The sequence below is a fragment of the Nelumbo lutea genome, chromosome 1 (assembly GCF_056320005.1).
Source record: "Nelumbo lutea isolate HS-2025 chromosome 1, American lotus-T2T, whole genome shotgun sequence".
Lineage (NCBI taxonomy): Eukaryota > Viridiplantae > Streptophyta > Magnoliopsida > Proteales > Nelumbonaceae > Nelumbo > Nelumbo lutea.
Genome location: NC_142684.1, coordinates 155,580,938 through 155,608,454, shown reverse-complemented (window position 1 = coordinate 155,608,454; position 27,517 = coordinate 155,580,938). Strand labels below are relative to the sequence as shown.

The 27,517-nt window shown below is 40.1% G+C and overlaps 1 protein-coding gene across 2 annotated transcripts in view; it reads right to left on the bottom strand.

Moving 5' to 3' along the window:
* LOC148878566 (HIT-type Zinc finger family protein) overlaps positions 1-7,014 on the bottom strand; it is a 29,732-nt gene extending 22,718 nt beyond the window's left edge. For both annotated transcript variants that reach the window (XM_088956644.1, XM_088956635.1), the window contains exons 1-2: positions 6,759-7,014; positions 6,507-6,538 (exon numbers count right to left, since the gene is read on the bottom strand). In XM_088956644.1, coding sequence (XP_088812770.1) covers positions 6,507-6,538; positions 6,759-6,832 — 106 coding nt within the window. In that variant the 5' untranslated portion in view covers positions 6,833-7,014. The remainder of the gene's footprint in view (positions 1-6,506; positions 6,539-6,758) is intronic.
* Positions 7,015-27,517: the final 20,503 nt, after the last annotated feature.

The following is a 27,517-nucleotide window of genomic DNA, read 5'->3' as shown; positions in this document are numbered from 1 at the left end:
GTCAAGGCGACGCCTAGGCGACAAGGTGCCCTTGGAGAATCGCCTCGCCCAGTCGCCTAGCAGTTTTGCATAGTGTCTTATAAAATACTTTTATATTGTTACTTTTTTGAGATTATAATTATAAAATAGACATTAAACAAAAATATTCATTTTTTGTGTTTATAAACTAATTTCTTTTTATTATTTTCTTATTTGTTAGGGTTTAATCAACACAAACATTTCTAACTGCTGTATTGAACCCTCAAAGACTTCAGAATTTGAGCCAATAAGTAAGGGAAAAACTTCTTTTCATATAACAAAAATAGGGGCTCAGTCCCCATATTTTTTTAATTTTCTTTTCTTTCTTCTTTTTCTTCTCATAAATATGTTAATTTTCTAGACATAAACATGAAGTTTATAATTTTCTTATGAAAATTATGGATAGTTATTAAGGAAAGATGGTAATGGAACCTAGGGAACTACCTAGGATGCGTATTTTTCACTTAAAAAAAAAAAAACCCATCGCCTAGGCGACTAGGCAACAAGTCGCCCCCCTGTCGCCGAGCCTCGCCTTGGTGCCTTGAAAACTATTCAGTACCCAGCCCAGGTGTTCCCCAAATAAGTTGAGTCCTGGTTACTCCATTTCTTGCAAGGACATTGATTAAAGTATTAGCTGATTGAGGTATCCATCTGAAAACGCAGTTCAAATTGGACACCAATGATATGGAATCTCTGATCACTTATTAGAGGACCCGACGACCCTCACTTCTCTTCTCCATCCAACTGAGCACCACACTGCAGTCCCCTTCCACAATTAGACTTGGCCATCCCAAAGATTAGGCTATTTTCAGATTTTGATGAAGTGCATGAATCTCAGATTCCAAGGAGTTTCCAACCCCAATCGGTCCTATGAAGCTCATAGTGCTTCCATTGTGATCTCTAATTGCACCCTCTATACCCCGAGTTAGCAAGGCGGCACCCTCTACTGTAATGAAGGTGGCAATGTGGCATTGATCCTTTTGTCGAGTTCCTTTAAAATGCAGAACTCCTGAATCATCTGAGAGAAATCTCCTTCCAAAAAGCCCCAACCAGCCTTAATGAATTTGAAATTGAACCCATCCGGTCCAGGGGCATTGTTCCCACTAATCTCTTTTAGTGCTTCTCTGATTTCTTCTATCTCTATCTCTCTTTCTAACCAGTTTGCAGATAAGGTGGATAGCTTTTTGGGCTCCAAGCCACCTAAAGACACCCATCTCCACCCTCCTCTCTATCCCTAAAGAGACCTTTGTAGAATTCCACCACCTTCCTTTGAATCCCTTCCCAGGTTTCCATAAGCTCCTCCCCCACCTTAACCCTCGTGATCATATTTCTTCTTCTTCTAGCATTTGCAAACATATGAAAATAAGATGAATTTTTGTCCCCCTCTTTTAGCCAAACGGCCCTCAACTTCTGCCTCCAACTAATTTCTCCCTTCAGAATTAGTCTTTCCAGTTCCCCCTTCAGGTATTCCCTCTCTAACTTAGCCTCCCTCGTGAAGGCTCCTTCTTCTAGTCTATCTAGCCTTGCCATCCCCTCTAGTAATTCCTTTTTTCTTTCCTCCTCCCTCCCCACCATCTCTGGCCTCCTACCCTTAATCTTTTCTTTCAACATCTGTAACTTCCTCACTAGTTTGAAAGCTGCTGAACCTTTCACTTGCAAATTCTTCCATTTTTACTCTACCCACTCCATAAAGCTCGGCTCAGATAACCAGACATTCTCGAATCTGAAGGGCTTTGGTCCATTCATCTTCAAGAAATTTCTCAGCAGAATCGGCTTGTGATCCAATAAACTTGAAACCACAACCTCCTGAACCACTTCCCCCACGTACTGCCCCCAATCCCCAGAAAATATAAACCTATCCAACCTCCTGAACCCTAAGGATTGTGGGAACCTGACCATTCGACCATGTGAATCTCCCACCATTTAATGGTGGGTCAATTAGCTCACAACTGTTAGTGAATTGTTCAAACCTCCTAATCCCAATATTCACCCTCTTATCCCTACCTCCCTTCATCTCCCCCCTCCTTCTTACTATATTGAAATCACCCCCACACACCAAGGTCCCTCCCAAACCCCCCTTAGACTCTTCAGGTCATCTAGAAATTCCACCCTTTCCCTCTCTAAATTTGGCCCATGGACATTTGTTACCCCCCAACACCAATCTCAATTCACCTCCTTCAAGCAGACTGAGACTGAATACTTACCCACCTCTTCACCAATTTTTCTGAAGACCCCCGGCTCCCAAAAAATGATTAGACCCCCCGACAACCCTACAGCATCCTTCTCCAACCATTCCCTGCTTCCCTTTCCCCAAATCTCCTCCTTCACACTCATGTTGAAGGAAACTAGTTTTGTTTCCTGCAGAATGACTACTTCTGGACGGTAGTGCCGAATCAAGTTCCTCATGGATGCCCTCCTGCTACTTTCCCTAAGACCCCTCACATTCCAACTTCCAACTCAGTATCCTCATCCTCACCTCCCTCTTCCACCCTCCTTAATCAGCTCTTACTCCACTCTCACATATCCTCTTCTAGCATTTCCTCTTCGCCCCCTTCCTCATCCCACACTTTGTTCAGCCCAACTAGTTCCTTTCTCTTACCCTTCTCCTCCCTTTTGTTTCAAATTGTGCGAAGACTCTTCTTGCAAATTCCTCTCCTCCCCAGAAAAACAATCCTAGAGACATACCAATCGATACCTCCCTCTATACAAGTTCATTAATCTCCGCTTCTCCTTTTTGAGCACTCTCCAACCCACCTGGCTTCTCACCCCTTCTCCCCTCCTCCTCCCTCTCCTCTCTTTGAATCTCCTGCCCCCTTCCTTATCTATTTCCTTCGACTCCTTTCCTTCTTCAGTACCCAGGCTGCCTTCCTCTGATCTTCTCTTTCTATTGTACACTCTCCCCGTTTCTTCTTCCTCCCCCCCCCCCTTTTGTAGTAGGCTTTCTTTTACTTCCCCCAGCTCCTTCTTCTCCTCCCCCTTCCCATGCCTTCTTCTTCTCCCTCAATTGGTGCGCTCCCTCCAATCTAGATACTGAAGGAACTGAGTTTTCACGAGTTCATACCTCATCCACTATTTGGGTCACCTGGGAGGAGGCCAAACCTTACCAACTTTTGTCTTTCCTCTCTTTGGTTGTTGCCATAGTCGGTTCACCTTCCAGGCACACCTTTCCTGAGATTAGAAGACCTTCAAACACTGGTTTTGGCTGCTGGTCTTGCTTCTGAGTTGTGATCGCTTCTTGGTTTTGACAATCATCGCAAGTTGAGGTTACCTAATTTCCTCCGGTTGTCTACTTCCCCACTAAGTCGATCTCTTCTTCCTCCTCCCTCACTCTCGTTCTAACGCCTACAACTGTGTTTGAAGTGTGTCCCTAGATACTCATTGTTTTATTTTCTCCATCGAAATGAGCAACCACCCAGACCCATTCATCTTCTTGAGCTCTTGATTTCTTACTCTTCAAATTGATCCTGCACAAACTCTTGGTCGTTTGTTTTCGAATCGAGCCCTTCCCCTCCTTATTCCCAAACTGCATACGAAGACCCGACTTTTCTCTATCCAGTTCAACTTCCTTAAAGTGGGCCCCATTTGAGTTTGAATCTCCTCCTACTTCACCCGCCACTTGTTTAAAACCTCTTCTTTTATCATTGGACTTGTCAATTGAGTTTCCTTAGGTCATTTTTCCACATGTCATCCCCTTTTTCTCCCATCTCCCCAACTCTATTTGAAATTCCACTTCTACTCCTCTCACCTCCCACCTCTACATCATCTTCTTCCTCTGGCTGACTATCCGACTTCCCAGCTTCAGCACTATTCTCACTCCACCCTCTTCCCCCCTCTTTCTTCCCTCCCTCATTCCCTCTAGCCCTTCTATTCCGACCATCTCCACCTAGTGTTGTTCCATCCTCTCCCTCCACCATTATCCTTAAATCGTAAAACTCCCCTACAAGCTTCAACTTCATTTTGACTGGTACGCCCGGCACATCCTTTACTTCAACCAACAATCTTCCCCTATCTAACATGTCCCAGCTTCTGTTTTTGTCATCGTATCTCTTCGAAAGTTACAATACTTTAGGCATGCAATGGAATCCCCGCTACCGCAATCCAAACTTCTCTTCTCCCCACCCTATCATCCCTTAATGCGTTTGTTGCCAGGAACCACCATCCCAGCCTAAGGTCAAGCTCCCTTGTCCTCTACAATTCTGCTTCTAGAACCTCTTCCGCCCATTCTCTATTGTGAAACATAAATAGAAACAATCCTCCATTTAGCTTTCTCACCCCCATCAGTTTCTTTTACCCACACTTCAACCTTATCTTCCTCCAAGTCCACACCCACGAACCTTCCTACCAAACTTGCCTTCAACACCGCCATTTTCTCCTCGAGTTTTCCTATTCACCCCATGTCTACCTCCAACACCGCCATATTTGCACCATCAGTAGTCATCACCTGAGATCCCTACTTCTCTCTGCAATCAGAGCTAGTTGAGGTGATTACAAATAGGTTCGAAGAATCATACTCCGCATTCGGTCTCTCTTTGGAGCCTAATGTATGATGTGTTGGGGTAGAAGAAAATCCTCCTATCTTCACCATCCTTTCACACCAAAGACTCCATGGAATTTCTGTTCTAGTGCATGACCGCAGAACATTTTCCTTTTTTGTCTTTATAGGACACAATTGAGTGAAAGACAACTCCATTATATTTGCAGGATGAGACTAATTCAATCCAAAGAGTAGAGAGGAATAAATTCACACATTAGATGAGTAGGAATAGGAAAGGAATAGATGGTCAATGCTTTCCCCACAACCATAGCAAAAAGCATACACACAAGGGGAGAGGCACCAAGATTTCATTTTTCTTCGAAAATTGTCACACACATTAATAATCCTAAGAGCAGCCTCCCACATGAATGCCTTGATTTTTGGTGGAGCGGGTCTATCCCAAACTTCATTTGTAGGGAAAAGAGAGAGATAGAGGGGATTTATTTAGGACTTAAAAGAATGATTTGCAAGAGAAATGGCCCATTAGGTCCATTAACCATGCTCTCTTGTCATGGCCATCAAGAAGGAAATTTTGTTTAAGGTGATCAGTTAGTTGAATTACTCTTCACTCTCAATATTCCTAAAAACCTTTCTAGAAACAAGATCGCAAGATAACCCAGAAAAAGAAAAGGTCACAAGATCTACAATTCATTTGTTTCCATGATTGGTCAAAGAATAGAGTCTAGGAAATTGTAGATAGAAAGGATTGTCACCACACCACAAGTCTTCCTAAAGTCTTACTTTATGGCCACTTATAGAGTCAAATCTTACAAATTACAAGAAAACATTTTTTATGAATTAATAGACTATATGCATAGAAAAGGTCCCTGATCTGTCCAAAAAAGATAGTAGGTAAAATACAACAAGAACAGATTACCAGTTGACATATAACAATTTGATTATTTCACCATTTCCCTCCCTATCAACATTCCTTGGCTTGAAAATACTAAACTCTACTGAATATATCACTCAAATAAATCAGGACGAAGGCATTGAATACACTTAACAATGGTTATAAATGACAGGAACATATCCTAATGAGGTGTTAACTCAATTTATAGACTCACAATAGGGGATCAGATCTCCCCTTATGGTCTCCAATTTCTACTAGAAAACTGACAAGATAGATAGATACAATTCCTAACTGCTTTAGAACAAAGACAAACCCACAAGTAGGCAACCCGTAGGAACACTCAAATAAGGAATTAGACTACCAATGAAACTCCCACTACTAATCATCTAATCCTACTACAATACAACTAAACAAACCTGGACAACTTGGATCCTTTCAAGTGTAGGTGGTGTCTGTGGAGGGGGGAAGGAAACTTTTCCATGATATTCAGAGAATAAGAAAAGGGAATGCCGTCCAAGCTGATCAGGCTTCCATTCTTCAATGCTAAAAATGGGGGTTTGCTTTGAGTTTTAATAATATTGAAGTGGAAGGTAACTATAAGTTATAAATAGATGCATGTAGGCAGCTGAAGATGGTACTTGGATGCATATACATTCCATTAGAAAGACAAGGTCATTGACAAGCTCAATGAACAGAATTCCAAAGTCTTTACAATGTTCTACCATGTCGCTTCCCATGACGAGTTGGTAAGGATTAAGGAACGTCTTCTTTGAGGAGATAACAGAGGTACGTTGACTGCAATGCCCCCCTCCCCCCAGTGTTATGTTTTGTTTGTTACTTATCTGCAAGTGATTTGTGCTGGCAGTGTTTAGCGATGTCTCCTTACCATTGTCTATGATGGGAAGGGGTTACATTCAAGAATGTCGAATTCAATACGATCTGTTACCCAAATCCCAACTTCGAACTTCAAAACATCCACAACTTATTTTTAAATACTATTAATTATAATATAAAATTAAATAACTTCTCTTCTCTCATGTTGGACACATTCAGCGCCATCTCCATTCAGTAAATGACTATACAAAAAGAAGAGAAGCATACCTTTGTGTTTCTTGAAACAAGCCAGCGAACAACTGCCCAAGCACAAAAGCAAGCATATATCTTAACCCACAAGAAATAGAAAAAAAAAAAAAAAACAAATCGAAACCAGATAAAAAAAAAAGAAGATAATTAGTAAGATAAGATAAAACCCTAAAATTTTCAGAAGAGATTGAATAACGAGCTATTCTTCGTCTTCTTCTCCTCCTTAACGCTTCTGGCATGGAAGGAGGAGATGAGAGAGTGATTGCTTACTAGGGTGTCAGACATGAGGGGCACTTGTACTTCGACTGTGCTTCCTTGCAGACTTCACACTGTCGAGGAACCATTCTCCCTCTCTCTCTCTCTGATGTGCTTGTTTATGTGTTTGCTTTTTCGAGACAACACCAGGTGTCTTGGGTTTTGAGAGTTGAGAAGATGGAAGAGGATGCAATCCAGTTGAGGTTTTTTTTGGAAGAGAAAGAGAAACCGAGTTGAGACTTAGAATTGGAAAAATAAAAATAAAAAACGTATCCGAGTATCCGACCAGTAAGTACTAAGTAGCAAGGGGTGATCATGGGCCGGGCCCAGGTCTACACTCTTTAAAATTTTATGGGCCGGGCCCAGGTCTACACTCTTTAAAATTTTATGGGCCGGGCTTGAATACAAAAAACTTAACGTTTTAACCCCAAGTACGGAAGTTTGAGGGGCGGACTAGAAATACCGAAAAAGTGGCATAACAATAAAAAAATGGTGACCAATCAATTCGTACAATTTTATTGATGATGATATGTGCTTAAAAATTTTTAAATTTTTATACTTTTACAACTATAAAAATAATTATTTATCACATTTTTTATGTTTGATATGATAAATATATAATATTAGAGAAGTATCTAAACATTTTCTATAAAATTTTTATATTTTTAATTTTTTATGTTTAATTTTATTATTTAATTATGACTTCGAGTGGTGACATATCTAGCTTGAAAGGTTAGATTGTTGATCCACTGTCAAAAGGGGACAATTTTTCATTTAGGCCAGTTTTAAATTTTGTATTTCATTTTTATCATCACTAAAAATAATTCTTGTTTATCATACTTATATTTTTTCTTTAATATGAAATATTAGATATGTGCCCAAATTTTTATATATTTTTTGTATTATTTTTATTTAAAATTTTATTATTTAACTATGACATCAAGAGCTCACCCCATATGACATCAAGGGATTAAAGAATTGTTTTTGTTTCTTAGGTTGGTTTAAAAAAAAAAAACATGTTTCATTTATTATATGCCACTTGTATTTCTAATTTTTTATTATATATTTATTTATAATTAAAAAAAATCAAACAACCAACAAACCAAACCAATCAACCAATCGACTTCAATTCAATTTTGGTTACCGGTTTTTTAAGATCGGTATTATCAGTTCGATTTGAAAGTTAGGCCTACGATTTGGTTAACCAAACCATGAGCACCATCAATTAACATAGATAAATTAGTAAATGGAAATCACAACCCCATTGATCACCTCCTTCAAAATCCCCAGAAAAGAAGGGACCTTGCCAAGAAGCATGTAGTATAAGAACTTTGCTATTACTGAATGTGCTGTCCGGCTACCAAGTCTCTTAATTTGTCTCAAAATGCATAGAAAGAGGGGGATATCAACACAATTACCATTAGAGCAACAGATTGTTCATTGTTGCTCCATTCAATTTATTCATAAAAAGCACCTCCCGACCTCAATTCTTCATTCCTTCCCACAACAAAGAAAATAAAGGAAGCAGAAGAACAACAAAGGGATTCAAGAAAGTAAAAAGTGGAAGGAACATTCACTTTCAAACTCTTATTAGCTTTTTTTTTTTATTGTCCCTTGACAAAAGGCCTTACTCTGAAGGGTTGGTTTCCCATCTAGCCCAAAAGGAATAAGTTCCATTCACTTCATCATACGCATACAACCCATCCTGCCTTGCGGAATACCAGCAGTTATAATGGCACCTAGACTTGTCTCTCGAGGCCCTCGTAGACGTTGTAATGGCCCCACCCAAGCTGCCACACCATGTCGCAGTAGTAAAGCGTTGTGCCCCAGATGTTAGCATCGAAAGCCCATTCTGCGTACATGTTCCCCTTGAGCATCTTCTGCCCCAGATCGTCGTTCTTGGATCGACAATGAATGCTCAGACCATGTCCATTCCCTTTTTCATTGGTAATACGGACATCTATCTTGCCCAGAACCACAGCTGCTTCACTCAGGCACAGAACCAGTACTACTACACTCATGAGGATGTTTAATTGAAGTTGAACATCTTCATTTTCTTTGCTGCTGGTTGCTGGAAGCGGTGAGGTGAGGTAAGATGAACAACCAAAATGTTCCTCTTCTCTTTAAATAGCCAAAATCATGGTTGTAAACACTGCACTTTGCACGTTTCTGGGTCATTTAATGGCTGCACCACTGCACAGATTCGTGCGTAAATCTAGCAATATTGGGAAGCCAATTTGGATGATTTCTCATATTTAGCTAGTTTCTATTGCTATATATAACTGATTGTATTCTCTTAGGACTTGGAATGATGAGTAGTGATTTAAAAGTAATTACAATTTTAACTTTTGTATTAAAAACGGAATTGAATTAAATCCAAATCCAATCTGAATCCATTAGATTCAAATTCAAATCCGAGGTCTTTACATCTAATTAGTTTTCGGAGTGGATTCGGTCAAAAATTTTCAGTAAATGGGTCATATTCAGATTTTGCTGAATCCAATTCAATTACAGCCTTCAGACCAAATGTTGAAATGTACTTATTTAAATAAGCACTTTTTCAAAAAGTGCTTGTTTAAAAGTCGAAAGGAAAAGCAGTGCAACACTTTATTTACTGGCTAATTAAGGGACAAATTGTAATTAATTAGGGGTGAAATTTTGATGACAGGAAAAACCAATCTACTCAACTCAACTCAATCCATCCTTAATCTTAACTCAGCCTTGATGGATCTCAGCCAATTGGGGTCGTCTACACCAATCGTGTCCTTCCATTATGCTCTAGAAAGCATGAGTGTATGAGATCCACTCTCTCTCTCTCTCTCTCTAAAAAAAGGAACATTCAAGTTACTCTCAAGTCTCATATTTGATCAATGCTGAAGGCCTAGAAAAAGTCCTTAGCTGCACTCACATGTCTCTTGCCCAGAACCAGAGCTGCTTCACTTAGCCACAGAAACAGTACCAACTACCAAGAGAACGTTTCCCCTTGAAAATCTTCATTTTTAATTTCTTTGTGATTGTCTAGGGTTGCTTGCTGCTGAAGAACCTATACATGTTAGAGTGGATGAGCAGATGAGGAAATTGTGTTTGAAATTTTGGAATCTGAACATCACTCCCTCAGTTTCGAAGTCGAAGAATGGAGTGCCCAGTTGGGGTGCAGTGCAAGTTCCTTTGATCAGGGTCTGTCATTGGGCCTCTGAGGAGATCTAAGGAGTTGGTTGGACCGGTGATATCTACAAACCGCGGGCTCTGCAGAGTTGGTTGGACCGGCACTTTAGGGCGGACCGATGCAATTCATTGCTTCCTTTCCCAAGGCCTCGCGCATGCAGTGACAATCGCATCGATTAGTCTTCCCGAGCTTTGTTAAAGCGGCGCTTGATCTCCACCGTTGATCTAGCTTCGATTTGCACTTCTGGGGGTTATAAGAAGGGGAGGAAGGGCATTCCTCCTTCGCCATTTGCGAGAGGATCTGTTTAGATAGCTCAACAGGGGTTGTTGGCGCTGCTTGACTTTTGCTCTGATTCTGCGGCTTCAAGTTCGGTAAGATGTCTTCCCCATCTTCCCGTTCCTCTTCTTCTTCTTCTTCTTCTTCTTCCAATTCTAGTGGCTCCAACTATGAGTCTGAGGTCAGGGAATTTAAGGCTGCCAAGGTCAAGGAGGCCGAGGCTGGTCCTTCTAGAGTGGAGGTAGAGCTTCCTATGCGTGTTGGTCATTGTTTCAGGACCACCCCCTGCATTTTGATTCCCGGGGACCTGGTTCGGATCCGAGCCATGTATGACATTCCCGAGGAGTTTGAGATGAGGTGTCCATAGGCCGAAGAGAGGCTAACAAATGCTTGGTCGGGCAAGGTATGTGTGTACGAGAGCAGCTTATAAGTCGGGCTAAGGTTTCCTTTGAACAAAGGGGTAGCCAGGGTGTTTGAATGGTACCGAGTGTTGTCAATGCAACTGATGCCGAACTCTTTTAGATTTTTGCCTGGCCTTATGTCAAATTGTACGGTCCATGACATCGAGCTGACCTTCGGCATGGTGAGTTATCTCCTCCAGCTGAAGCTTCGCCAGCAGGGCTACTATTATTTCTCGGCCAGGAAAAACATTAGAGTGTTGGTCAGGGCCCCATCCTCTATGAAGCATTGGAAGGAGGAGTTCTTCTTTGTGCACTGTCCTGGGGGCCTACCTTTCCCATTCACACTGCAAACACCGAGGATGAAGGTACCGCAACCCAAGTGGCCCATGCTTACCTAGGAGGAGAGGTCGGCCCTGAGCATGATCGATGAGATAGATGTGGTGGCATACACATGCTTTGAGATGTTGATGCTCGTCAGATTGATGTGTAGGGTGGCTGGTCTATTTTTTTGCTTCGATTTACTTGTCGAATCCTTTCTTTTTTCGATCTTATGCTTACTCTATTATAATTTTGTGGTGCAGGTGTGGAGATGGTGAGTGAGGAAGAGATTGTTCGTTGAGTGAAAGAGAACCGGGCTGATGTGCGGCCTCAGGTCCGCCCAGAGGTTGTCCCCTCACCGAGATCTTCCGAGAGGGTGTCCCAACATCAAAAGAGGGTACGGTAGTAGGGGAATGATGATGAGAACGTGGTAGTGGTGGATCTAGAGGACGTTTGTCGGGCCTCCATTCCTCCACAGACGGAAATCGGGGGCAGTAGCTTGGCCATCCACATGCCGCGATGGTTGGTCCGCAACGAGGATGGGCTTGAGATGCCCAGGGTGCCAGATCAACTTCTCTGTGACCTCTTGACCGCGACCATCAACCTTGAAGCTAGGAATCTGGAAGCAGAGCCTTAGAGTGCTTGCTCATCCGTGCCATGGCTCAAGTAAGTTCATACTTGTCCCCATCATTTTATCGAAGTCTCTTTGTGTTGAAACTGTTTCTTGTCCACATAATGCATGCTCGGCGATTGCTATGGTAGACTGCCTATGGAAACTACGCGGTATGTACAAAAAGGAGCATACCGAGTATCTGAATTTGAAGGCTCAGTTGGCCGAGTTTTGAGCAGTTGGCAAGCGCACTACTACGCTGGAGGTAGAGGTGGCGGAGCTGAAGAGGCAAATAACCAAGCAAGCAAACGTCATTCGAGGCTTGAAGCAGCAAATCCTCGAGCTAAGGGTAGAGAAAGAGCAGGAGAAGGCAGAGGTCGTATCTTAGTTCAAGGGATCAGTCGAATATAAGTAGGAGATGGATGAGTATGCCTTGAGATCCTATGAGACGGGGTTCAACCTCTTCCGGAGGAGGGCGCTGCGTCACTGTCCGAAACTTTTCAACATTGCACAGGACTGGGATATGTACGATGATGAGACCCCGCATGCTGTGGACAACCTTGTTGCTACCAAGGATGGCGGGGACGAGGATGGGGAGGAAGGGGAAGAGGTTACGGATCCCCCTACCGAGGAATGAGCTGCCGCGGAGTTTCCCTAAGCCCTTTGTGGTTGACTTCTCTTTTTTGTAGCGGCTCAGTATTCCGAGCCTTATTCCATGTACTGCATTTCCTTCTTTTTTTTTTTGCAGTGGCTCGGTATACCAAGCCTTAATCTATGTACCACTACTTCAGTTAATGGAAACATATTTACCTTCACATTCCAAGCATGTATATCGTTTTCCCCTTCCTCTTTTGTGAAACCTTAGTCCTCGGTCTTATTCCGACCAAGGTTGGAAGTTGCCGAAGATCTTGTTGGTCTCCGACTTGGGCAGCCGAAGTGTGTTCCGAGCTCTCATCTTCGGGATGCCCAGTTACTAGTCTCGGGAGCTTTTTAGCTCTTTGAGGGCTAGTCGTTACTCGGCTAGCTCTGGTTTAACTGTTAGTCAGTGGGTGTGTGGAATTCAATGACTACCCTCAGGCCCTGATGAGCGGGTGCGTTCTTCTCTGCTTTAAGCTCAGGTCGTGGTCAGCCGAGGTGGTTTTCTTGGTCAAAAATATGCTATCGAGCTACGCGTCATGGGCTCTAGTCATTCAAAGTTAAGCCGAGTTAGTGTTGCACACCGAGCTACGCGTGTGGTTGTGCAGCATGTGTTGTGCGGCGTGTGTTGCATGGCTTACGTGATGTGTGTGCAATGTGTTGTGTATAGTGTGTCGCATGTCGTGCGTTGTGGGTGTGTGCGGTGTGTTAAGCAATCAACATATAGCTTGAATAAACTCTTTATTGATAATGAACTATTGGTAGTACATTTGGAGATTCCCAGTGTTCCAACTTCTTTGTATTGGTCAGCCATCGAGGTCTTCGAGTCTGTAGGTTCCGGGTCCGAGGACTCTAGTGATTACATATGGCCCTTCCCAATTTGTTCTAAGCTTGCCTTCTCCTGGTGCAGGCATAAAGACTTTGTGGAGGATGAGGTCACCTGTTTTGAACCCTCGTTTTCAGACTTTGGAGTCGTAGCACTTGGCCATCCTCTACTGCTATGCTACCATCCTTACGTGTGCTCAATCCCGTGCTTCTTCCACCAGGTCCTCGTCATTCTGATCTTCATTATAAAGCTTGGTCCGGAGAGATGGGGAGCCTATTTTCACGGGTACCATGGCCTCAGCCCCATAGGTCAGACTAAAGGGTGTCTCTCCAATAGTCGTCTGCGGAGTAGTCCTGTATGCCCAGAGTATGCTCAAAAACTCTTCGACCCACCTTCCGTTGGCCTGGTCAAGTCGGGTTTTTAGGCCGTGCAATAAGGTCCGATTGGTTACCTTGGTCTGCCCATTGCTCTAGGGTTGATGTACGGCGGTGGTTCAATGGTCAATCTTCATGTTAATGCAAAGAGCTTCAAATTTTTGGTTGGTGAACTGCGTCTCATTGTCTGTGATGAGGAACCATGGAATACCGAACCAGCGGACAATACGTTGCCAAAAAAAGTTATGGGCATTGTGTGCGGCAATGCGTGCTAGTGCTTCGGCTTCCACCCATTTGGTGAAGTAGTCCACTACCACCAAGAGAAACTTTTTCTACACAACCGTAGTGGGGAAGGGGTCAAGGATGTCCATGCCCTACTGCGTGAATGGCCATAAGCTGGTGATCAACTTCAAGAGGACTGTTGGCTGATGGTGGAGGTTGGTGTGCCACAGGCAACTATCGCACTTTTGCACAAGCTATGTTGCATCTTGCTTCATGATCGGTCAAAAGTATCCTTGCCAGAGTGCCTTGTGAGCCAGGGTTCGAGCACCAGGGTGATCTCCACAGATGCCTTCATGTATCTCCTAGAGGACATAGTTGGCCTCGGCTGGGGAAAGACATTTCAAGTACGGGAGAGTATGTGAGCGGTGGTAGAGTTGTCCCTGGATGAGCTTCTTAACCTCTGTCTTATCTTCTGGAAGTGTGCCATCCCAGAGGTACTGAATGATGGGATCCATCCAGGATGGGCCGTGCTACATAGGGAAGATGAGTAGGGCCGTTGGTGCAATGCTCGGCTACGCCAAGGTGTCCATCCGCACTATCGAACTCAGGTCTACTTTCGACAAACTAGCCAGCTTCAATAAGGCATCTACTTGGATGTTCTTGGCTCGAGGAATCTGCTGTGTGTTGAACTGCTCAAGCCTTTGGATGAGCTCCTACACCTTTCGTAAGTAGCTCGCCATCGTGGGTGTCTGAGTCTTGAACTGGTCGTGAATTTGGTTTACGATCATCTAAGAGTTGTTGAACACTTCTATCCTTCGTGCACCGAGGTCCAGGCTAAGTCGGAATCCGACGATCAGGGCCTCGTACTCAGCTTCATTGTTTGACGCTTTGAACTTGAACTAGAGGGTGTGCTCCAATGCCGTGTTATCCGGGCCAAGGAGTATGAGGCCAGCCCCGCTGCCTTGCCGGTTTGATGAACCGTCCACATGGAGAGTCCATACTGGTGGTGTTAGGGCCAAGACTTGAGTCATGAAAGTACATTGGGCGATAAAGTCGGCCAAGGACTGGACTTTGATCATAGGATGGAGTGTGTAATCAATGTCAAACTCGCTCAGCGCCACACTCCATTTGATTAGGCGGCTAGATGCTTCCGGCCTCTAGAGTACCTGTTTGAGGGATTGGTCGGTGAGCACTCGAATGTTGTAAGCTTGGAAGTACGGTTTGAGCTTTCTTACTGAGGTGACCAATGTTAAAGCCATCTTTTCCAGCACCGAGCTAACAACCTCATCCCCGGATGAGAGGTAGAGCAACAGCTCATCCCCTGGGCTCGGTTTGGTGAGGGGAGGTGGCAAGCTTAGATACTGCTTCAGTTCTTGAGAGGACCATTCACATTCCTCGGTACATTGGAAGTCCTTCGGACGTTTTAGGGCTTTAAAGAAGGGTTTGGTGATGGGAGGTGGCGAGCTTAGATACTGCTTCAGTTTTTTAAAGGACCATTCACATTCCTTGGTCCATTAGAAGTCCTTCAGACGTTTTAGGGCTTTAAAGAAGGGCAGGCACCGGTCCGCGGATTTGGACATGAATCTACTAAGGGCAGCTATTCTTCCAGTGAGGCGTTGCACCTCCTTGTGAGTCTGAGGTTATTGCATGTCGAGGATGGCCTATATTTTCTCTAGATTGGCATTAATTCCCCTCTGTGTCACCATAAATGCCAGGAATTTACCGGAGCCAACCTTAAAGGCACATTTGGTCGGGTTTAGCTTCATCTTGTACTTCTTGAGGGTGTCGAAGACTTCTTTTAGGTCAGCAAGGTGATGCTTAGCCTTCTTGCTCTTCATGAACATGTCGTTGACGTAAGCCTCCATGTTTCGGCCGAGCTAATCCTTGAAGACCTCATTCACCATCTGCTGATAGGTAGTGCTAGCGTTCTTGAGGCCGAAAGGCATCACCTTGTAGCAATATAGCTCGCGATCGATGATGAAGGCCGTTTTCTCTTGGTCGTCTAGGTGCATCCAAATTTGGTTGTACCCTGAGAAGGCATCCATGAAACTTAGGAGTTCATGCCCTACCGTTGCATCGACAAGTTGGTCGATCCTCGATAGGGGAAAGCTGTCCTTGGGGCAGACTTTGTTTAGGTCAGTGAAATTGATACATATCCTCTACTTCCCATTGGCCTTCTTCACCATTACCACGTTGGCCATCCAGTCAAGGTATTTTACTTCCCGAATGAAGCCGGCACCAAGCAACTTCTACACCTCGTTAGCGATCACTTGCCACAGTTCTATAGTGAAACTCCTTTTCTTCTGCTTGATAGGTAGGTAGCATAGATCGGCGTTCAGGAGGTGTGTGATTACCTCAGGGTCAATCCTTGACATATCCGCCGCCGACCAAGCAAATACGCCAGCGTGATCCCTTAGCAGCTGCACTAGTTCCTCCCAGAGATGGCCATACAAGAGAGAGCCTACCTGAATCATCCTCTCGGGTCTTCCTCATTAAGCGACACCTAGATGAGGTCTTCAACAGGTTGGCCACGTTGTGTATTCACCTCGTCCCGCAGATCGTAAGCTTCAGTCATCAATGTTTTCGTGGCTGGGGTGGTCCTCGGCAGAGGTTAGGTAACATTTCCGTGCAGTCCTCCGGTCTCCTCGTTCTACTCCCATGCCATACTAGGTTGGGAACTTTACCGCAAGGTGGAAAGTGGAGACAGACGCCCACAGAGCATTGAGGGTCGGCCTGTCGAGGATGGCGTTATAAGAGGATGGGTAGTGGACTACTATGAAGTCTACCATGGTCGTTGCGGTGATGTCGCCATCTCCAATCAGAAGGGGGAGGGTTATCCTCCCAGTTGGCATGGAGGATTCCCCAAAGAAGCCCATCAGGGGAGTGTTGACAGGGGTAAGGCGATTTCTGTCGATGCCAAGCTTGTCAAATGCCTCTTCAAAGAGGACGTCGACCAAGCTGCTTGTATCAACCAGGATGCGTCGCACGTCAAAGTTTGCTACCTCGGTTGTGATCACTAGGGCGTCATCGTGTGGGGTCTGCACCCCCCGGAGGTCATCATCTGTGAAAGCGATCGAATTGTCTCACCTCTTCTTCTGTCCTCGATTGTCAATTTCACATAGTCGCACGTACTTCTTGCGCCCCGAACTACTCTCCACTCCGGCAGCTATGCCTCCTAATATCACGTGAATGACTCCGGCTGGAGGAGCTCGAGGTGGTGGTCGAGCATTCTCTATGCATGACTCTTCACGAGCTAGCTTCTCGCTTTTCTCGACAAACCCACTGAGGTACCCGTGCCTGATCAGGTCCTCAATGTGGTTGCGGAGGTCGAAGTAGTTGTCCATGTCGTGGCCATGATCCCTATGAAACTCACAGTACTTGTCTTGGTTCCTTTTATTGCCCTACGTCTTCATCTTCTTGGGCCACCGACGTAGCTTCGATCGTGGATTTGCATAAGAACTTCAGACCACAGAGTGTTTAGCGGCATGAAGTTCCAATAGGTCGATGGGGGTGTCCATGGTCTACGGTCATGCCGACAATCCTGTCTTTTATGGTCCCGGTCCAATCTTTCTGACTTCCGATCCTTTGTGTCTCTCCTCTTCTTGTTTGGTTTTTCCTCTTCGTCCTGTAGCTGCGTTTGGGCCTCTTTTGTGTTGATGTATTTCTGTGCATGGCTCATTAGCGTGGCTAGGGTCTGGGGAGTATTTTTGGAGATGGAGAAGTTGAACGGTGAGGGGTGGAGCCCATGCTGTATGGCGGTGACGACCACGGACTAGTTCAGGTTCTTGACCTATAGCGCTTCCTTGTTGAACTTCGCCAGATAGCCTCTGAGAGATTCTTCCTTCCTTTTCCGCACTTGCATAAGGCTAGCCGTAGTTTTCTAGTGCTTCTGGCTTGCTGTGAACTGTGCCAGGAACTGGGTCTCCAGCTACTCCCATGATGCTATGGAGCGCGGGGGTAGAAAGGAATACCAAGCCAGGGCCCTGGCTTATCTATTATCTCTTGGATGAAGGGTGGCTCCTTGTTGGGCTGGGTGATTGGCCATGCAAGCTGATCTACGGATGGTGTCGTGCTCTTCTAAACTTGGCTGTGCTCTAACTCCTCCAGGTGTTGTCAAAGCTCACGAATCTCAGCGTCCCTATTGTCCAGGGTCGCGGTATGCGTGACCCTTTCCTTCTTGTGGTGTGCAAAATGGTCTTTTACCAAATTGGACTCGGTGGCAGAGACCACGGGGGGTGGCGTCCGCTTGTCGGTCTTTTACCAAATTGGACTATGGTTGTCCTACTATGCTTGTCAAGTCTTTCTTTGACGAGTCTTTCTTGATGAGACTACACTCCCCTCTTGTCTGGTTGGCGCGTTTTGGGATCCTCGGGACAAGGATCATCCTTTGTACGCGTTGGGGAAAGAGGAGCAACCTAATTGGGCGGTGCCACGGAACCCATATTCTGCATCATTTTGAAGATCTTGTCCACATTCTCTTGCATTGCCTGGAACTGTACGAGGTCAACTGCTCCTCGGGTAAATACACCGACACTCAAGTCAGTAGAATGTAATGGATGGCCGAGCCGAGCAATATGGATGCTGGTTTGAGCAAAGTAACAGTAGGTGCTAGAAGTTGGAATCCCTTACCTTGAGTGGGAGATACTTTTTTATAACCGGAGATCCGTGTCTTAGTCAGATTGGGCTTCTGGGGTTGTCAGGATGAGGTTAACCGCCGAGGTCTCTGGGATAGAGTCCTATTCCCCAGCAGAATTGTCCTCATCCCTCCTCCTATCCTTGGTCGTGCTTATCCACATGACGTGTAGCTGATGTGGCTGAGTAGATAAGATGAGGGGATACAATAATAGCGTATAGCTTAGCCAAGACCATAGAGTCAGTGTATGCTGCGAAGCTAACTGGGCCATGCCAACATGGCCAGGGTGACCGGGCGATAACTAGACTGCCACGTGTCACCTAATACCAGCTCAACCATGACCTAAACAGTTATGATTACTTGCTGCTAAAGAACCTATACATGTTAGAGTGGATGAGCAGATGAGGGATGGCCATGTTTTGGTGGAAGTATCCTTATATCAAGTATTACAATCAATATTGACGAATATATTGATGTTTAACATGAAAATGGAATTTATGCATTGAAATAAGAAGTAATTACAGATGGAGCGATGATCTCCCAGCAAATGCTAGAGGTCACTTCCCGATAGTTTAGTGACTAGAATATCATGAAATAAATGGATAGAAAGGTGCTTTGCCACCAAAGATATTGCATCAGTGAGGACAGGTTTACTACGCCATGAACAAGAGTAGTTATGGCCTTGCATGAACTTGATGACATGCAAGTTATCCCCCACAATATAGACTGTATCCCCTGAATGATGTGTTAGAGCAATCGTAACTTCAGCCCTTGGCCTAATGCAAACAGACCCGTAATTTGTTAAAACTTACATGACCATTAAATGACAGTAAAGCTAGCTAAATTGTGTTAAATTTTTGGGTACGAATTTGATAATTTAGGCTTAGTTTGGAAGGACTACAAATACAAATATGTGGAGTGCAAACTTTGTATTTTATATTATTTTGTATTATTTCATATGTATTTGCACGATAAATATTTGTATTTATAATCTTTCCAAACTAAGCCACAATAACTTATATCATACATTTAAGGAATTTATAAAATTGGGTCCTTGTTAGAATTTCCCTGTTCTCTTTGTCATGCTTCACCTTCCACACCCGTTTAAAATTGTGTTAGTTACTAATTTTTAAGATTAACAATGAATTGTCCCAAGGTTTTTAAAAATGGACCAGACAAAGAACTGTTCTGGGGTTCAACTCCCATGTCGAATGGTCCAATCGTTCGGACCAAACAGACAATCCATTTTGACAAAAAATTTAACAAATTAAAAAAATAATAAAAAATGGCTAAAAACCGTTGTTCGAATTGATGATTTTACAGTTTGATCACCCAAGTCAACAATTCGTTAATCAAATTAATATATTTTTTTTGCCAAAAAGTGATTTTGGGGTAAAACGGAACCAATCAAATGACCGAGTTCTCAATTTTTTCAGTCTGACCATCCGATCCGATCCGGTTTTGAAAACACTGAATTGTCCCATCTATTATATATTAAAACGGGAAAGGTCTTACTTAGGACAACGTGCATAGTGCAGACTAATAATATAAGAAGAGCCAAAGAGTGAGGGACCCAGGCCGGCAGAGGTGAAACCCATTACCCACCTGGAAATGGGTGATCGTCATCATAGCCGCATAGGAAGGTGAAGGTCTGGTAGTCTGCTCGAGATAAAAAGGGTTACAACTACTAAATCAAGATGGAGCCCATCTCCATTGATGGAAAATGGGGTCAAATAGGGATGAAGATTCTTAGCTCTCATGGAGTAAACCACCTCTTGGATCGAGGTCCACCATATAATTCATTATCTACACGGGCGGAGTTGGAATTTTTTCTTGAGGGGTGGACCAAAACTTAGTAAACTTGGATAGGGGGCCAAAAACTAAGAAATATGGGTAAGGGGTCAAAATATAAGTGGAATTTAAATGGGTTTTGTGGGAATTTTGAAGGCAGGGGGGAGGGGGGGGGCATGGCTCCCCTTCGCCACCCCTAGCTCCGCCCCTGAGGGATTTCTACGTTCTCATGGGTTACCAGTAAAACCGCTTATGAGTTATGATCACTGATGCTTGTGTGTGTTTGTGTGGCTGAGGGGTCTCTCCTGCTGTCATGCTTTGGTTGGTTTTTAATGGTAGGGAAAAGCTCGGACAGGTCCATTGCAGATTTCTGAATTCCACTACAGATCTATAAAAATTCAAAATGTCAAAAACCCCCACCTGATTAACTGGGTTTAAATATCAGAAACCAAAATAGTTGTGAAATCATTCAAGTCAATGATTGGTATGCAGAGGGGTTTCTACCTTCTCATGGTTACCCAGTAAAACCGCTTATGAGTTATGATCACTGATGCTTGTGTGTGTTTGTGTGGCTGAGGGGTCTCTCCTGATGTCATGCTTTGGTTGGTTTCATGGTTTGGTTGGTTTTTAATGGTAGGGAAAAGCTCGGACAGGTCCATTGCAGATTTCTAAATTCCACTACAGATCTATAAAAATTCAAAATATCAAATACCCACACTCTATACATCAATGCCCGCCTGTGAATTAGCATCAATTCCAAGCTGACACTTACCCCAACTGTACTTTGGGCCTAAGAATTCTGACCCTAGGTTGAACCGTCATTCTCCCTTAATGGTATGAAATGAAGGCTCAAGTCTGGGAACTGTAGAGAGGGAGGGATCATGAGTCACTCCAAAGCCATAACGGCCCCAACAAACCTTGAGCCGCAAATTTCAGAACTGGGTGGTACAACATAAGGGACTACTGAATGATGAAACTCTCCTTCCATTTGTTTGGACGTGTGTTGTTCTTCTTTCTCCTACTACTTCTCAGTCCTCCCCACCATTAATTAATCTAACTCTTTTTCTTTGTTTTATTGTTTATAGGGTGTTCTTATTTCTTGAGAGCAATTAAAATCAACCAGTTGGCAGCTACGGCTCATAGAGAAATTAAAAGAAGAAAAAGGGTAAAATAATTCTATGAAATTGATAAATAATAGATAATTAATATATAATAATCCTATCAAACTTCAAAGTCTACACAGATTTTTACCTGACCTTCTATTTTATCCCTCACCCCCGTGCTTTGCACAGGTTACTTTGCTAGTTTATCTTGCAAAATGAAATATCAATACCCATTAAAACAATCTAAACTATTTAACTTCTAAGTACCATTACCTCATTAAATATATATATATATATATATATATATATATATATATATATATATATATATATATATATTAATTTGATTAACGAATTGTTACCAAAATTTAAGGTGTTTTACCCAAACCACTTCTTTTGCAAGTGGTAGGTAAAGAAATCTATATATATATATATATATATATATATATATATGTAAAATTGGTCTGCCCATGTCACCACACCTCTTCTTGTTTCAAACCCTCTTCCTAATTTTCTATTTTTTTTTGAATTTTTTATTTTTTTAATTCCACATAATTATCCATTAAACAAATAAGAAAAGACGGGTTTGCTTTTCTCTTTCCTTAGCCAAGTGGCACCACTTTCCCCAACTTCCTCCTAAATTGTCTCAAATTCCTATTTATCTCCTAAATTAGCTCTAACTCCTATTTATCTCTTAAATTATCTCTAATTTAGTAGAAAGGTTCTCTCCTAAATTATCTCTAATTCCTATTTATCATCCCTCTCACTTTTTATCTATATCTATCTAAAGAAAGTTTCAATTAAAAAATTCAGAACTATTTAACTTCTAAGTACCATTACCTCTTTTCTTAATTTAATACTCCATTAGTTACCAAAATTTAAGGCGTTTTACCCAAACCACTTATATATATTAAAACTGGTCCTGCCATGTCAGCATAGCTCTTCTTGCAATCAAACCCCCTTCCTAATTTTCTTTTTTTTGAATTTTTTATTTTTTTAATTCCACATAATTACCCATTAAACCAATAAGAAAATCACATATACCTAACTATTTCTAACAACCATAAAGCTTTTCTAATGTTTAGCCAAGTGGCACTACTTTCCCCCACTTCCTCCTAAATTGTCTCTAATTCCTATTATCTCCTAAATTATCTCTAACTCCTATTTATCTCTTAAATTATCTCTAATTTAGTAGAGAGGTTCTCTCCTAAACTATCTCTAATTCCTATTTATCCTCTCCTCCACTTTTTATCTATATCTATCTAAAGAAAGTTTCAATTAAAAAATTCAGAACTATTTAAATGTTATAACAAAATTATATACTAAATTTAAAATATTTATTCAAAACACAAAAATTAATAGATTTAATAATATTCATATTATTAATAATTCAATATTTTTAAAAATTCATCATGAAATTATGTAGTAATCTTAAAAATTATAAATGAATTATTAAATAATAAAATTTAACATTAAAAAAGTAAAACATTATTCAAATATTTCAATAACTAAAAATTTAAATAAAAACATTAAAAATAGATAAATATTAACAAAATATTTAATATTACGTAATAACATTTAAATATTTTACATATTATTTAAATATTTAAATAACAAAATATTTAACATGACAAAATTTTAAATAGTTAAAATAACGAAATTATGTAATAAATTAAAAAATTCTTAAAAGTAGAAAAATAATTATAATAGAATTCATAATATTCATATTAATAATAATTTAATATTTTACAAAATTAATAACGAATTATGTAATAATAGTACAATTATAATTTTATGGATTATTAAATTGAATAAATAATTAATATTTTAAGAATTTAAATAACAATATTATTTCAATAACTAAATAATATTGTAAATAACTAATTTCACTTATATCAATTAATAATTATAGAAAATAACTATCAATATCTTATATTTGTTAGTAATAATTTTACAATAATAGTGTATATTCATTATATATTTATATATACTATAATTAATATTTATTTTATTTTTAGTAATTATTTATTATTTTTTATACATATGCTTTCAATAATTATTGATAAATCTATTTTATTTTTTATTTAATAGAAAATTATCAATAATTATTTGGAGATTAAACAACTGTTATTTAACTTTTGAAATTTAATTTATCATATTTTTTGTATTTTTGTTATAAATTTATTTTTAGTAATTATATATTTTTTATAATTTATAGATTAATACTTATTAGAGATTAAACTATTATTTGAGATTACACTATTTATTGACTAATTTAGTATATTTCAGTATTTATTATGTTTTAGCAATTATATATTTTATTATATATCTATTATATTTTCACATAAACTTATTTTCAATGATTGTGTACGTTTGCTATAAATTTTCAATAATTATTGGAGATTAAACTATTGTTGTTTATTAGAGATTAGACTATAAATTGAGTTGAAATTAGGAGTGATCAATGATTGGTTCAGTTCAGTTGTAGGTTCTTTTGCCAACCAAATCAATCTGGTCAAGTCTGCAGTTTGTCACTCAAAACCAATTGACCATTAGCGAAAACCCACCAACTCAGGTTGTATCGATTTGGGTCTATTTTCGGTTTAGTTTGTTTGTTCAAAAGATTTAAACTTAAAAATTAACTTTAAATTTCATAAATTACAATGATATTATTAAAAAATAAATTACAAAAATTAAATCTATGATATAAAATATTTTAGACTAAGAAATATGGGAATTTTCCTACTTTCTCATATTAAAAAATTAAATTTAAAATATAAAATATTAATATATATTTATTAAACCAAAGCCGATCTGAAATACAAGAAAACCGACTAACTCTGTTGAGTTTGATGGGATTGTTTATTAAAATGTTAAAATATAAAACAATTATATACTCTTATGTATTTCTATTGTTTAACTTTTGCTTAACAAAGCATGGGTCCACGTCACCATGCCTCTCTTTGCTCCATTATCCCCACCCTGCACCTCTTCAACTTTCTCTCCTCTCCCCTCCCCAACTCCCATTAAGCCATGTCATCCAACTACCTAAAAATATTCTTATAATCTCTCTCCTAAGGTATCTTATTTAAACCAATAGGAAAGTATCATGTTGCCCCACTCCCTAATCAATTCCTAAAATGCATCCCCCCAATCTATATCCACTCTCCCTCATTTAAAATATTCATATTAATTAATAAATAGTTAATTATGGTTAATATTTAAGCCCACCCATATTCAGTGAGTATTAAATAGTGTTATTACCAAAAGTTAATAAATACGGTTAGTAAACTAAATTACCAAAAATTAATAAATATTGTTATTAATTAACTCATTAACAACATTTTATAGAAATTGAAAACTCTTTAACTAATTTCTATAAAATTGAGAATTATATTTAACAATTATCAAAAAGTATAAAATTTTAGTTATTGTTATTATTATAATTAATAACCAAATACAAATGGGGAACAAAATATTATAATGTTAGAAAATGAAATTAATAATTAATTTATATTGAAAAATAAAAGATAAATTAGTGTAATTTTGTTAGTAAACTACCAAATAAAAAAATATATTTAATAACAATTTAAAAAAAATTCAATAAATCCCCATAGTTACACAAATGTAATAATTTTTTCAAAAATTTTCATAAAACTACATTTTCATAAAATAACATTTTTGAAATTAAAAGATATAAAGTATTTGAAAGTTTATTTAAAATGCATTAAATAATTATTGAAAATTATTAGAATATTTTGGAAATTTTAGGAAAATTTATTACATTTGATAGATTTTGGAAAACCATTGAAAAATTATGTAATTTTCATTGCAATTATTGAAAATTATTAAAGATAAATGACTATGGGAAATGGAAAACTATAATTTGAACAAATAATTACACAAATTATTAAGATAAATTAGTATAATATTGGAAAAAGGAAATTATTGGTTAGTTTATATTAGAAATTATAAGATAAATTAGTATAATTCTGTAAGTAAACCATTTAAAAAGAAAATAAATTATTTAATAAAAATTTAAATAAATTTGAATAAATTTTCAAAATTACACAAGTACAATAAATTTTTCCAAATTTTCATAAAATTACATTTTTGAATATTAAAGACAATTTAGTGTACTTTTAGAAATTTACCATGTGGTTGATACTCAATATATCCTTTTGATCATTTCTATCATCAAATTGAATATTGGGTTGACGGGGACAGTGTTTTCAAAACTGGATCAAACCAGATGGTTAGACCAGAAAAATTGGGAACCGGACACCATTTCACCTCAAAACCGCTTTTTGTCCAAAAACCGTTTATTTGGTTAGCGAACTGCTAACCTGGGCGGTCGAACTGTCAACCCGGACACAGTTTTTGGCATTTTTTTATTTTTTTAAATTATTTTTTTTGTTAGAGCGGGTCATCCATTTGGACCGTTCAACCCCATAATGGTTCCCTATCCGGTCCAATTTTAAAAACCTTGGATGGGGAGTGGTGCCTTGCCTTGAGCTTGGCTTGGTGTGTGGCATGGCCTAGCCCAAGGCCCAATCCATGGACCACCTTGACCCATGGCACGACACAACCCATGCGGTCTCGGGTCATGGGCCGTGCCAAACCGACCTCCTAAATTATCCTAGAGGAGGGAGGCACACCAGATGCCTCATGGGCCAACACGACACGACTCACACTTTGTGCGGGCCACATGCGGGTCGTGTCGTGTCGACCTAGCATGACCCAATTTATACTCTACTTGAACCCGCCCAATACTGGGGACGAGGGCAGGGAAATTCGAGGATTCTCCATCCTTGATGAGGAGTGGGGTGCCTTGCCCCTGAAATTCGCCCGACATTGAGGAGTGGTTACCTTGCCCTGAACCCACGTGACATTGGGACGGGGCGAGGATGGGGTAGAAGTGTTTTGACTATGGGGTACAGGGAAAGGGATGGGGTGCCCTGCCCTGAACCCACCCGTTGTCATTCCTATATAATTGTTAATTATTAGTGAAATTAATAAAAATGTTAGCTTTTATAATTATTTTTATTTATTTAAAGTTAATCAAAATTTTATTTAAAAATAATAAAAAGAATAAAAATTATTAAAATTACTACAAATTATTAATAAAACTAAATTTATTAAAAAATATTTGTTTATATTTAATTAACAATAATTATTTTTTATAAATCAACATTAAATAAAAAATAAAATTATTAAATCTTTCAGATTTTCCCGTGCATCGCATGGGTCCCTACTAGTTAAATAATAAAAATAGACCATAGTTCATGTCTCAATAGTCATTGATTAACACGAATAAAGAATGTTAATTAAAAATGCATAAAAATAAAACGTCATGGATTCAAGTTTTGTCACATGGGTTTTGAAATTCCAATTACTTAAGGACAAGTGGTTTTATGAAATCATGCTAGTTCATCAGTTTTCCAAGTAAATAGGTCGGTCAGCCAGCTTTCATCGGATGTTTAGCAATTCCAGTTCTTGGGGTGTGACTAAACTGGCCAAGGCCTAAGGTCATGATTCAACCAGTCCGACCAGCCAATCCAATCCGATTTCCTAAATACCGGAAATAAGTATGATAAATGAGAAATTTTGTTATTTATGATGAAAATGGATGATGAAAACAAGAAAATTAATATCAAACTCGTAAACCATTAACCACGTCAAACAGTTGAAGTGTTTTTTTCTTCTTTTTTTCAGTCAATTTGGGGCGAAGACCTAGAAATTTTACCAGGTGACAAGTTAACCAGATGACTAATTGATTTGATGGCAAATTGAAAACCAAGGCATTGAGTGGAGTGGATTGGATTGGATTGACTTGGGAGCTAACTTGTAAAATATCCATATTTAGTAGGTTTGGATTGATAAAATGATTGATCCAAAAATCAGGGGGACAACGGGCAGGAGAAATGGAAGTTTGGGCTCTAGAGGGATTTGGTGTTGCTCATATTTTACAAGAGATGCTTACTTATAAATCTGATCATATTAGAGCTCGTCAGGAAGTACTTGGTACTACGATCATTGGAGAGGAACAATAACTAACCCTGAGGATGCTCCAGAATCTTTTCGATTGCTCGTTCGAGAACTACGATCTTTGGCTCTGGAACTGAATCATTTCCTTGAGAGGGGCTGATTGGGATTGTTTGAGTAATTCACGTAATCGTTGACCTCTTGCCAATTGATTCTGAGTAGTTTTATCGAGATCAGAAGCGAATTGTGCAAAGGCTTCTAACTCTGCGAATTGAGCCAGTTCCAATTTTAATTTGCCCGCTACTTGTTTCATGGCTTTAATTTGAGCTGCGGATCCTACTCTAGAAACAGAAATACGAAATGGATTTGATCATGCATTTGCAATCGGAGTATCTAATGTAATGCTGCAAAGATGCAGTACCATCAGTAAGAA